The 13,517-nt window shown below is 52.0% G+C and overlaps 1 protein-coding gene across 1 annotated transcript in view; it reads left to right on the top strand.

The window, feature by feature from the left end:
* Nucleotides 1-13,517, top strand: part of LARP4 (La ribonucleoprotein 4) — a 120,304-nt gene that overhangs the window by 35,147 nt on the left and 71,640 nt on the right. The window contains exons 7-8 of the mRNA XM_075337142.1: nt 2,494-2,604; nt 4,078-4,131. Of these exons, the coding sequence (XP_075193257.1) occupies nt 2,494-2,604; nt 4,078-4,131 (165 nt within the window). The remainder of the gene's footprint in view (nt 1-2,493; nt 2,605-4,077; nt 4,132-13,517) is intronic.

Genomic DNA, 13,517 nt, shown 5'->3' with positions numbered 1-13,517 from the left:
CGGCTCAACAAGTCTGTCAGGCTGCCACTTGGACTAGCCTGCATACCTTTTCGAAGCACTACCAAGCGCATGCTCATGCTTCGGCAGATGCGAGCTTGGGCAGACGCATCCTTCAGGCGGCTGTCGCCCACTTGTGAAGTTAGGCTCCGCCTACTTCTTAGTTTTTTCTGTTTATTCCCACCCAGGGACAGCTTTGGAACGTCCCATGGTCTGGGTCTCCCAAAGGAACGATAAAGAAAAAGAGAATTTTGTTACTTACCGTAAATTCTTTTTCTTATAGTTCCGTATTGGGAGACCCAGCACCCTCCCTGTTGCCTGTTGGCAATTTTCTTGTTCCGTGTGTTATCACCGGCTGTTGTTGTGGACAGAGTCTCCGGTTGTTCCGGTTCTTACTCGGTTCTACTTGTGGGTGGCTATTCTCCTTCAGCTTTTGCACTAAACTGGCTAGGACTGGCTACCAGGGGGTGTATAAGCTCAGAGGGAGGAGCTACACTTTTGAGTGTAGTACTTTGTGTGTCCTCCGGAGGCAGAAGCTAAACACCCATGGTCTGGGTCTCCCAATACGGAACTATAAGAAAAAGAATTTACGGTAAGTAACAAAATTCTTTTTTTTTTTCTTCTATACACTTGTGTTTTGGAGCTACTCCTGGTTGACGCATTCAAATGCTGCTTGAAATACTGCCATGTAAAAGTGGCCAATGTGTCAGCTGGACATCTGTCCAGGAGGTGTCGTGTATCTAGTTACCCTGAAAGTGACCCAGTCAGCTTGTCGTGTTACACACATACTCCTGTCGTTACCTCATTACTTGGAGTTCTTGTAAGAGCTACTCCTTATCATACCCTTACTCCTCTACCCAGAATATTAACCCCTTCCCAACATATGACATGCCTTATGTTGGGTGCCGATGAATGGTGCAGACTCGGGAGCTGAGCTCGTACCGTACCTAATATACAGCCGGCGTCCCGCTGTGTGCCTGAGACGCAGCCGGCGTCCCGCTGTGTGCCTGAGACGCAGCCGGCGTCCCGCTGTGTGCCTGAGACGCAGCCGGCGTCCCGCTGTGTGCCTGGGACGCAGCCGGCATCCCGCTGTGTGCCTGGGACGCAGCCGGCGTCCCGCTGTGTGCCTGGGACGCAGCCGGCGTCCCGCTGTGTGCCTGGGACGCAGCCGGCGTCCCGCTGTGTGCCTGGGACGCAGCCGGCGTCCCGCTGTGTGCCTGGGACGCAGCATTAAAAAAAATGATCACGTGTGCACATGTCCACTGTATCCCATCGGCACTTTGCTATTGCATCGGGGGCTTTAAGGGTTGTCGTGGCATCTCGAAACCTGATAAAAGCCCCCATGGTTGTTCCTTTTGTCTTCCTATGAAGCCAGGCTATGATTAGGCTTTATAGGAGCAGGTTATGCTGCTGGTAGACATACAGAAAAGGGGCCCCTGTACAAGAAGCATATATGGGTCCTTTTCCAGCCCGAGAGCTCATAAAAATGTACTATTGCACCTGCTCTGGAGGTAGAAATAAGCCCCCCCTTGCCTCTTGGGCCCCTGTGCGGCCACACATCTAACCAGTGTTATGTCTGCACTTGGCATTGCTGTAAATAGTTATTTTTTCAAAGTCCCATTTTTAAGACAACTAAAAAAGAAATTTAGAAATAGTAATAAAGTTTTTAAAGTACAAAAATTTGATTCACCCAGTTTTCCCCCCCATTAATAGATATAAAGAAAATTTGCATATGCCATGTCTGTAAAGATCGGACTATCAACATTTACATAAAGTAATCCAAACATTGTCATAGTGGGGGAAAAAAAAAATCAGAACAGGAAAATTTTGCATTTTTTTTTTTTGGTCGGCAGAACTCCATAGAACATTGCAATAAATGGCAATCTAAATATTATCTGTGCAAAATGGGTAAAAAAATAAAAGAATTAGAGGAGCGGTAAAGAGCCTGTGCGACACCTACAGAGGGAATAAACCAGCTATTGAGGCGTGACGTACAACAGAAAATATATTCACATCTCATATAAATCAAAACGTTTTCCGATCTGAATGCGGAAATAAAATTAAAATAACCCTCTAGTGTTAGATCCCAACGAGCGTCTCGGGCGCCCTGTAGGCAGTCCTGCCTTTTGGAGGGGGTCTGTCTTTTTCTTGTTTAATTCCTTGTAGCCAAAGCTCCAGAGCATCTCTCAAATATGGGCAAATCGGGGCGGAGGTTTCATTAATAAATAAGAAAAAAGTTGGTTATTTTACCTTCATAGAGATCTGTCCAGGTATTTGCTTCCCATGAGATGCTTATTTATGCTTCAGGGATAGGAGGCTCGGGAAGGATGAGGGTTTTATGTAAAATCACTAAAAATCAGAAAAAAACCCACATTCTGAACCATCTCCTCTCTTACATTAATGATTAAAGAAATTATAGATTAAATTGTGTTCAAAACCTTTCTTCTCTAAATGTCTGATCCTTTTTTTTTTTTTTTTTTCTTCTTTGTCTTCCAGGAGGTGAAAGCGCTATTTGATAACGAAAATTGTCCAAAAGTGATAAGTTGTGAGTTTGCTCACAACAATAACTGGTATGTTACATTCCAGTCTGACACTGATGCACAACAGGTGAGATGGGGCTTTGTTTTTTTTTTCCCCCCCTTTGGCTGTGGGGGAGGGAGTCTCAAATAGTGGTGTGCTACATATTTCTGCAAATAAATGTAATTGCGCTTTTTCCATATTTTTCACTGAATTTGTATTAGCCTTTTTCACACGTCAGTGAAAAACAGATTTTTTTTCACTGATGTGTTAAAAACACATCCTCCGTGTGCCGTGATTCACGGCACACAGGGGTTGTCCATGTGCCATCCGTAATTCGTGATGGCACATGGAGAGAAACTCACCTGTCCACGCTCCTGCTCTCCGTGATGCTGAAGAGTCCCACGATGCACCATCCGGCCGCCGCTGTGTCACCTCTGCAGCTACTTCCGGGTCAGCTGTGCCTGCATAAATGAATATGCATGACCGTAATTGGCCGGGCAGGAAGCTGCGGAGAGCAGAGGCAGAACACAGCGTCGCTGGAGAAGGCGAGTTCAAAAAGCTTTTTATTTTCAATGTCCTTGTTTTTCTGGTACGTGTTTCACGGACTCCATCATAGTGAGGTCTGTGGGACATCAGTGATGGCAGAAAAATACGGACATGTTTCTGTGCGGAGCACACGGACACGCGTGTATGCCGCACGGAGACACGATCAGTGAAAAATCACTGATGTGTGCGCAGACCAATTGATTATAATGGGTCTGCGTATGTCCGTGATTCTGGTACGTATAAAAACTAGCACATACGTACCAGAATCACTGACGTCTGAAAGAGGCCTTAAACTGCATACTTTATGATGACGTCAATCTGTTGGACCTCATAAGACGGATGTACTTTATAAATTAGTATCAGAAGGTTGTGATATCTTGATGATAAAATGCAAATTAGGAGTCCAGCAAAAATGTTTTCATTCTCCGCTCGCCCTGCCTGATTGACATCTGCAGCTTGTACTGAGCATTGTCAGATCTCCGCAGCAGGAGCGACACTGAGGAGCCATCCATGAGGCTAATGTGGGCCAAGATTTAATTACACTTTTCTTAAAAGAAGAGTAGTCATTATGACAAGGGATTTCAGCTTGAGTACTCCAGCCCCATCAGGTTTAACAGATCTAGCTGATGTATGGAGAAATCTGGTGACAGATCTGCTGTAAGCTTGGTATATTGAAAAATTGACACCAATTTTGTGTCACATTTTCGCCTCCAAATATCCATCATAAATAGAATTTTTTTTGCATGCAATAAACCAAAATGGACCAAATTCGTGAAGAAGTGTTAATTTCATCTTTCTGTTTTTTTTGAATGGGTGTAACACAGAGCAATCTTAGTATTTTTATGTGCAGGCCTTTTCTGTTTAGGAATGACTTATGTAGCCAAACATTTAGCAGAAATCTCATAAAAGCAACTGTACAGTGTGTATAATGCAGCACAATATGCTTCACATTGTGGCTATGGGTGTTTGTGGTGTCCTGTGTACTAACCTGCCAACACTATGCTCTCCCCACAGGCTTTTAGATATTTAAGGGAAGAAGTTAAAACATTTCAGGACAAGCCAATAATGGTAAGATACATTTCTATTTGCAGATTTATTTCATATGTTCACTTTAACCTTTAAAGAGACTCTGTCAGCAGGTTTTTGCTATGTAGTCGGAGGACATCAGGGGAGAGCTGAAATCTGTGTTTCAGCCCCTATGTGTCATTTATTAAGCTGTATGCTGTTTACTTAAAGTTAATTTTATCACTAGAACATTACCATTGCTGGGACTAGCTGCTTTTTGCCAAGTCGTCCAACCGCACTCCCCTCCTCTAATAAGCAGTTCACAGTCAATAGACAATGTACACAGAGCTGTGGGGGTGGGCAGGGTTTGCTTTCAGAGGTCTGCTACATGCTGACTGTCACAACCGCAGCACCCAGTAATCTAAGTGATACATTGTTGGAATCGGGGTCTCTTTTCCTTCTGAGACATTCACTTTCAGTAAGAAGTTGGTTTAAACAGGATATTTCAATTGCCAAAAAATGTGCTTTTATTTTGTGCTTTACCTGGAATAAACGCCGCTGAGTCTGTCTCCTGAGACTGTCAGTGTTGTGTTTTTGTCTTTGTTTTTTTAATTCCTGTTCCTGAGATATGGCCCTCTCTTTGTGAATCTAGTCTTGTTAGTCTCGTGAAGACATCCATAGACTTGATGCCATTGTGCACTTGGCTGACGTGACTAGATGTACATACTGGGAAAGATTGGGCCATAGCTCCGGAATGGGGATGTGTAGAAACAAAACAAAAAAAAAAGGTTCAGGACAACGGCTGTATATAGACCAGGCAAAGCATATCTGCATCTATATGAAGTCAGTGTTGCTCTTTATGGGTAAGTAATTTTATATTCTATGAACTTACATGTCTGTGTCAGACAACTGACAAACTATTTCTGTGATTTATTTATGTATTTTTCTTTTTCGCTCTATTGGGAGACCCAGACAATTGGGTGTATAGGCTATGCCTCCGGAGGCCGCACAAAGTACTACACTTAAAAGTGTTAAGACCCTCCCCTTCTGCCTATACACCCCCCGTGCTCCCACGGGCTCCTCAGTTTTTTGCTTTGTGCGAAGGAGGCAGACATGCACAGCACAGCTCCACAGATTAGTCAGCAGCAGCTGCTGACTATGTCGGATGGAAGAAAAGTGGGCCCATATAGGGCCCCCAGCATGCGCCCTTCTCACCCCACTCTTGTCGGCGGTGTTGTTAAGGTTGAGGTATCCATTGCGGGTACGGAGGCTGGAGCCCACATGCTGCTTTCCTTCCCCATCCCCCTCTGGGCTCTGGGTGAAGTGGGATCTTATCGGTCTCCAGGCACTGAGACCGTGCTTCATCCACAACTCCTATGGAGCCTGATGGATAGGAGCCGGGTACCGTTCAGGGACATGGCCCTGCATCTTGGAGGTATTCTGTATCCCTGTGGGGACCGCGCACGGCATCACCTCAGCTTTGCTGGGTGTGCTAGTGCACCGGGGACCGCGGCGCTGACCGGGTCTATATGTGCCATTACACACTCAGCGTCGCTGAGTGTGTTTATATGTAGGGGCTACCGCACTAACCGCCGCTGCCATGGGAGACTGCGGCGCGGCTGGGACTTGTAGTTCGCCGGGGACTTTCACGCCAGCCGCGCTTTTACGGCGGCCGCGTTTATTACTAGAGTCCCCGGCTTGCTTGCGGCCTAGTTTCCTTTTCTCCCGCCCTCAGCCCTGACAGGCAGGGGAAGGGCGGGACGCTGCAGAGCGAGCAGCACTGAGGGCTGGAGTATGATTTACATACTCCACTCCCCTCACTGTGCGCAGTGTGAGCACCAGTTCCCGCACTTTCTCGGCCACGCCCCCAGCTCCCTCCTCTCGTCGGGACGCCGCAGCCATTCCTGTCAGCTCCTCGGACGCTGCAGAGGGGGACAAATCCTGGGAGACCCAGACACGGTCTCTGGTGGCCTCACAACCGCTTTAGGCGGCTGGTAAGCAGCACCTGTTGGTGCTAGCCCCATGGTGCTGTAGTATATTGGTACATTATTTGTGTATTGTATATACTTTACATTGTATGAGCACAGTTCATTCTGGCTATATACCCTATTGTGTTACTCACGGAAAACTATAGCATGGCGCCCACAAAAGGCAGGGGTGCCAAAACACAGGCTTATTATGCTGCCTGCGCCGCTTGTAAGACCCCACTACCGGCAGGTTCCACTGACCCTCATTGTGTGCAGTGTTCGGCCCCTGTGACACTTCTTCAGCCGGAGCCTATGCTAAGAGGGGCCCAGGGGGAGCCACCTGTTGACACTGTCCAGGTGACGGGGACTGAGTTTGCAAAACTCTCTGAGACTATGGCTAAGATACTAGAAGCCTTGCAGTCCAGGCCGGTATCTCAGCAAAGGGACTCTGGTGAATCATTGTTCCCTGGCCCCCCTCAGTTGGACCTTCTTTGTCCTCCCGGGGTATCTCATACATCCCAGACTGAGGGTTCTGACTTAGACCCCAGCCCCAGATCAACTAAGCGGGCTCGCTTAGAATTTCCCTCGACATCATATTGTTTAGGGTCTCAGCGGGGGGAATCCTTGGTTGATGATGCGGAGCCAGCTGATCAGGATTCGGATCCTGAGAGCGCTCTCAATCTTAATACTCCAGACGGGGACGCCATAGTGAACGATCTTATTGCGTCCATCCATCAGTTGCTGGATATTTCTCCTTCAGCCCCTCCGGCGGAGGAGTCAGCTTCGCAGCAGGAGAAATTTCGTTTCAGGTTCCCCAAGCGTACACAGAGTATGTTTTTAGACCACTCTGATTTCAGAGAGGCAATCCAGAATCACCATGCTTGTCCAGATAAGCGTTTTTCTAAGCGCCTTAAGGATACACGTTATCCTTTCCCCCCGGACGTGGTTAAAGGTTGGACTCAATGTCCCAAAGTGGATCCTCCAATCTCCAGACTGGCGGCTAGATCCATACGTGCAGTGGAAGATGGGGCCTCGCTCAAAGATGCCACTGACAGGCAGATGGAGCTCTGGTTGAAATCCATCTACGAAGCTATCGGAGCTTCTTTTGCCCCAGCATTCGCAGCCGTATGGGCGCTGCAAGCTATCTCAGCAGGTCAAGCGCAAATTGAAGCAGCCACATGCACGGCCGCGCCACAAGTGGCATCCATTACCACCCAGACCTCGGCAATTGCGTCTTACGCTATTAATGCTGTCCTGGACTCTGTGAGCCGTACGGCGGTTGCGGCCGCCAATTCGGTGGTACTCCGCAGGGCCTTGTGGCTACGGGAATGGAAGGCAGATTCTGCTTCCAAAAAGCGCTTAACCAGTTTGCCAATTTCTGGCGACAGGCTGTTTGGCGAGCGCCTGGATGAAATCATCAAACAATCCAAGGGAAAGGACACATCCTTACCCCAGCCCAAACAGAACATCCCCCAACAGAGGAGAGGGCAGTCGAGGTTTCGGTCCTTTCGGGGCGCGGGCAAGGCCCAATTCTCCTCGTCCAAAAGGTCTCAGAAAGAACAAAGGAACTCTGATGCATGGCGGTCTAAGTCACATCCTAAAAAGACCATTGGAGGCACCGCTAACAAAGCGGCTTCCTCATGACTTTCGACCTCCTCTAGTAGCATCCTCGGTCGGTGGCAGGCTCTCCCGCTTTTGCGACACCTGGCTGCCACAAATAAAAGACCGCTGGGTGAGAGACATTCTGTCTCACGGTTACAAGATAGAGTTCACCTCTCGTCCCCCGACTCGATTCTTCAGGTCCTCTCCGCCTCCCGAGCCAGCCGAGGCTCTTCTGCAGGCGCTGGGCACTCTGAAGGCAGAAGGAGTGGTGGTCCCTGTTCCTCTTCAGCAACAGGGCCACGGTTTTTACTCCAACTTGTTTGTGGTCCCAAAGAAGGACGGGTCCTTCCGTCCAGTCCTGGACCTGAAACTTCTCAACAAACACGTAAAGACCAGGCGGTTCCGGATGGAATCCCTCCGCTCCGTCATCGCCTCAATGTCTCAAGGAGATTTCCTTGCATCGATCGATATCAAAGATGCTTATCTCCACGTTCCGATTGCCCCAGAGCACCAGCGCTTCTTGCGCTTCGCCATAGAAAACGAACACCTACAGTTCGTGGCACTGCCATTCGGCCTGGCAACAGCCCCACGGGTTTTCACCAAGGTTATGGCTACTGTAGTTGCGGTCCTCCATTCTCAGGGTCACTCGGTGATCCCGTACTTGGACGATCTGTTTATCAAGGCACCCTCTCAAGAGGCATGCCAACACAGCCTCGACGCTACCCTGGAGACTCTCCAGAGTTTCGGGTGGATCATCAATTTTCCAAAGTCAAATCTGACACCGGCCCAATCGCTGACATACCTTGGCATGGAGTTCCATACCCTCTCAGCGATAGTGAAGCTTCCGCTGATCAAGCAGCAGTCACTACAGAAAGGGGTACAATCTCTCCTTCAAGGCCAGTCATTCCCCTTGAGGCGTCTCATGCACTTCCTGGGGAAGATGGTGGCAGCAATGGAAGCAGTCCCTTTCGCGCAGTTTCACCTGCGTCCCCTTCAATGGGACATCCTACGCAAATGGGACAGGAAGCCGACGTCCCTCGACAGGACCGTCTCCCTCTCTCAGGCGACCAAAGCCTCCCTTCGGTGGTGGCTTCTTCCCACTTCATTATCGAAGGGGAAATCCTTCCTACTCCCATCCTGGGAAGTTGTCACGACGGACGCGAGTCTGTCAGGGTGGGGAGCGGTTTTTCTCCACCACAGGGCTCAGGGTACGTGGACCCGGCAAGAGTCCTCGCTTCAGATCAATGTTCTGGAAATACGGGCAGTGTATCTTGCCCTGAAAGCGTTCCAGCAGTGGCTGGAAGGGAAGCAGATCCGAATTCAGTCTGACAATTCCACAGCGGTGGCATACATCAACCACCAAGGCGGCACACGCAGTCGACAAGCCTTCCAGGAAGTCCGGCGGATTTTGATGTGGGTGGAAGCCACGGCCTCCACCATATCCGCAGTTCACATCCCAGGCGTAGAAAACTGGGAAGCGGATTATCTCAGTCGCCAGGGCATGGACGCAGGGGAATGGTCCCTTCACCCGGACGTGTTTCAGGAGATCTGTTGCCGCTGGGGGGTGCCGGACGTCGACCTCATGGCGTCCCGGCACAACAACAAGGTACCAATGTTCATGGCACGGTCTCAAGATCCCAGAGCTCTGGCGGCAGACGCCTTAGTTCAGGATTGGTCGCAGTTTCAGCTCCCTTATGTGTTTCCTCCGCTGGCACTGTTGCCCAGAGTGTTACGCAAGATCAGGATCGACTGCCGCTGCGTCATCCTCGTCGCTCCAGACTGGCCGAGGCGGTCGTGGTACCCGGATCTGTGGCATCTCACGGTCGGCCGACCGTGGGCACTACCAGACCGACCAGACTTGCTATCTCAAGGGCCGTTTTTCCATCTGAATTCTGCGGCCCTCAACCTGACTGTGTGGCCATTGAGTCCTGGATCCTAGCGTCTTCAGGGTTGTCTCAAGAGGTCATTGCCACTATGAGACAGGCTAGAAAACCAACGTCCGCCAAGATCTATCACAGGACGTGGACAATTTTTCTGTCGTGGTGCTCTGCTCAGGGTTTTTCTCCCTGGCCATTTGCATTACCTACTTTTCTGTCCTTCCTTCAATCTGGACTGGAAAAGGGTTTGTCGCTGGGCTCCCTTAAGGGACAAGTTTCGGTGCTCTCTGTGTTTTTCCAGAAGCGCCTAGCTAGACTTCCACAGGTACGCACGTTCCTGCAGGGAGTTTGTCACATCGTTCCACCTTACAAGCGGCCGTTAGAACCCTGGGATCTAAACAGGGTGCTGATGGTTCTTCAGAAACCACCTTTCGAGCCAATGAGAGATATCTCCCTCTCACGACTTTCGCAGAAAGTGGTTTTTCTAGTAGCAGTCACTTCTCTTCGGAGAGTGTCTGAGCTAGCAGCGTTGTCGTGCAAAGCCCCTTTCTCTATCGTTTCATTGGGGGACACAGGACCATGGGTTATGCTGCTGTCACTAGGAGGCTGACACTAAGTAAACATAAAAAAGTTAGCTCCTCCCTAGCAGCATACACCCCGAGCCGGAGGCGGGCTCAGATCAGTTTTTAGCTTAGTGTCGTAGGAGGCGGATGTGGGCCGTCTCGGCCCCCCTCAGCCATGTATGTTTTTGCGCTTTTTTATTTTATTTCGGCGCCGCTCATCGCTCTCATACCTGTCGTCTTCTTCTCTGCAGGTATTCGCTTCACTCATTCTCCGCAGCCCCGTGGGTACCGCTCCCCAGGGTCGCAGGGGCTTGAGACTTCGGGGCCCTCTCCCCCGCCCGTCCCCGTGGTACCACTCCCGGGGGTGCGCGTGTGGGCAGGTTGTTTTGTGGGCACCCCTGATTCGCCCTGAGGTATCACCCCAAAGGGCGTACAGGGGAATACAGCAGGGATGGAACCTCAGCAGCGTTTGTGATAGATGGGGCCCTGTCACGCTGCCTTCTCCTGATAGGGGGCTGTCTACCCCCATCATGATGCCTACTACCCTGCCTTCAGCACGCTCTCCCCCGGAGCCTTCCTGGACGAGCAGCGCTGTTCACAGGCAGGGCCAGGGAGCTCTGCCTGCACCGCATCCATCGCTGAGCCGGCGCCGCCGATTGCAGGTAGGATCCGACTTCCCTGCTCTTTCCCCCGGCCCCCTCCATAAATTTAGTCCCCGGCTTCGGCCTAGTCGCTCCTGCGTCCTAGCCACGCCCCCGCTGCATGCTATTGGCCGCCGGTCGTCTCCCTCTGTACCTCCCACTGCTCTGCCTCCTGGCAGATGGTGGGGGCTGTGAATCCTCCAGACTTTTCGCGCCGGAATCCTGCTCCTCCCCCAGCCTCCTCCAGCGTCCCCTCTCCATTTTAGCCTGCCTCTGGTCCCCTGAGGCTGCAGCACGCCGGCGTTCTGAGTTTTCTGGCCAGCTCATTCCTGGACTCCACTTCTGGACTGGTGGGCAGCACGCAGGACCTGGGTAAGCTCTGCTCCTAAGGAGTAGCCCTCACTAGGTAGCATTCTCTGAGTTTAGGGACGAGTTAACCCTCTCCTGTCTCCTTCCTAGCAGCCACCAGGGAGAGTACCTGTGTGCACCATGCCTAAGGCTAAGCCCACCCAATCCAAGCAGGCCCCCTTTGCACTATTTTTTGCATGCTCCTCCTGCAGCTCCAAATTTTCCCAGGGTCAGGACGCCCCACTATGCTCCGTCTGTTCTACAGACGCGCAGCCTCCGCAGGACTCCGCGGCCGACGCTTCTGATACCGCAGACGCCACAGCGCCATATGCTGCAGGGCCCTGCGTCCCGCCCCCCCCCGACTGGCTAGCGTCCCTGTCCCAGTCCGTAGATTCCCTCTCTGAGGCTTCTCGGACCATCGCGCAAGCTCTACGCCTGCTGCCGACGCTCGCCCAGATTCCCGCAGACCCGGCGCAATTGCCCCCGGAGCAGGTGAGCCCCGTTGCAGGGTCCTCCTCTGCTGCTCAGAAACGGACCCGCCGGGTCTCGTCCTCAGACTCTTCCCAGGTTTCACCTTCATCCCCAGGTCCAGACCGTCAGTCCTCCAGGGAGGCTTCTGACTGCTCCGAGGATGATTCCGATGCGGTACCCCTACAGGACTCAGAGCAGGCGGCCGATATTCGGCACATGGTAAATAGCCTGATAGAAGCAGTAAACCAGACCTTGAAGGTACAGGTGGACCCAGTCTCCTCCCAGAGCACCCAGGTCTCCTTTAAGCGGGTGAAGCGGGCCCAGAACACATTCAGCGGACATCCAGAATTCGCTGAGTTACTGCGCAGCCACAGGCAACAGCCGGACAGGGTATTTACCAGCGGTAAGTCCATCGATTTGCATTATCCCTTTCCTGAGGGTCTTCGAAAGGATTGGGCAGGTTCCCCTGTGGTTGACCCCCCAGTCTCCCGCCTGTCTTCTCACACAGTCCTTCCACTCACTAACGGTACGTCTCTCAAAGATCCTACGGACCGTACTATTGACAGGTTGGCCCGTTCCGCCTTCGAGGCAGCGGGCTCATCCCTCTCTCCGGCCTTCGCCTCGGTTTGGGTGGCGAAGGCCCTGATGTCCTGGGCGGACACGCTACGCGGCGGTCTCCGCGCCATTCCTACCAATCCGGACCTGGTTCCCATCGCCTCGCAGATTTCCCTCGCGGGTGAGTACTTGCTCAATGCAGCCCTGGCGTCTGCAAGTTGCGCGACCCAGGCCGCCAGCAACAATGTGGCCATCCGTCGAGCCCTTTGGCTCCGCTCCTGGAACGCGGATGCGGCCTCTAAGAAGTCACTAACTTCCCTGCCCTTCCTAGGGGAGCGTCTCTTCGGAGATAGGCTGGACCAGCTGATCTCCGATGCAACGGGAGGAAAGAGTACATCTCTCCCCCAATTGCGCCCCAAGCGCTTCCAGAATCGGCGCTCCACCGCTCGTTTCCGGTCCTTTCGCAGCTTCAGCTCCAATCCCCAGCCGCGGAAAAGCCGCTCTCCTCCGAGAGACAGGAAGACCCCGTCATTCAAGACCAATCCCGCCTGGCGTTCACGCCCCCGCCAGTCCACGAGATCCTCTTCTGGTTACCGCCGTCGTTCCTCCAAGTGACTCGCGGTCGGCGCGCAACAGCGCCAGACTTGTGGGAGGGCGCCTGTCTCGTTTTCAGCATGTGTGGATCCCCCTGACCGCCGATGCCTGGGTCAGAGAGATCATCACATCAGGCTACAAAATAGAATTCGAGGCAAAGCCACCGAGACGTTTTTTTCCTATCTCGCCCTCCCGAGTCTACCGCGCGGGCTCGCGCGTTCTTTCACTCCATAGACTCCCTCCTCCGAACCGGAGTCGTGGTACCAGTCCCTCCCGCAGAGCGTTTCAAGGGGTTCTATTCCAACCTTTTCGTGGTCCCCAAAAAGGACGGCTCTGTCCGTCCCGTCCTCGACCTAAAGCTTCTGAACAGGTCGGTGAGACCTCGGCCGTTTCGAATGGAGTCACTCCGGTCCGTCATCGCGTCCATGGAGGTAGGCGAATTCCTGGCATCGCTGGATATTCAAGACGCCTATCTTCACGTCCCGATAGCCACCTCTCACCAACAGTTCCTCCGTTTTGCGATAGCGGAAGATCACTTCCAGTTCACAGCTCTTCCCTTCGGCCTCGCATCCGCACCCAGGGTCTTTACGAAGATCATGGCTGCTGCCATGTCCGTCCTGCATGCCAGGGGTGTCATGGTCATCCCGTACTTGGACGATATGTTGATAAAGGGCTCTTCTTTCGAGGACTGTCGTCTCGGGGTTCAGGTCACGATCGACACCCTTTCACGGTTAGGGTGGCTGATAAATCGGAAGAAGTCCTCTCTGATCCCGGCCCGTCGGATCACCTTTTTAGGCATGGTATTCGATACCATCCAAGGGCGAGTTTTCC

The sequence above is a fragment of the Anomaloglossus baeobatrachus genome, chromosome 2 (assembly GCF_048569485.1).
Source record: "Anomaloglossus baeobatrachus isolate aAnoBae1 chromosome 2, aAnoBae1.hap1, whole genome shotgun sequence".
NCBI lineage: Eukaryota > Metazoa > Chordata > Amphibia > Anura > Aromobatidae > Anomaloglossus > Anomaloglossus baeobatrachus.
This window is presented reverse-complemented; position numbering and strand designations above follow the sequence as displayed.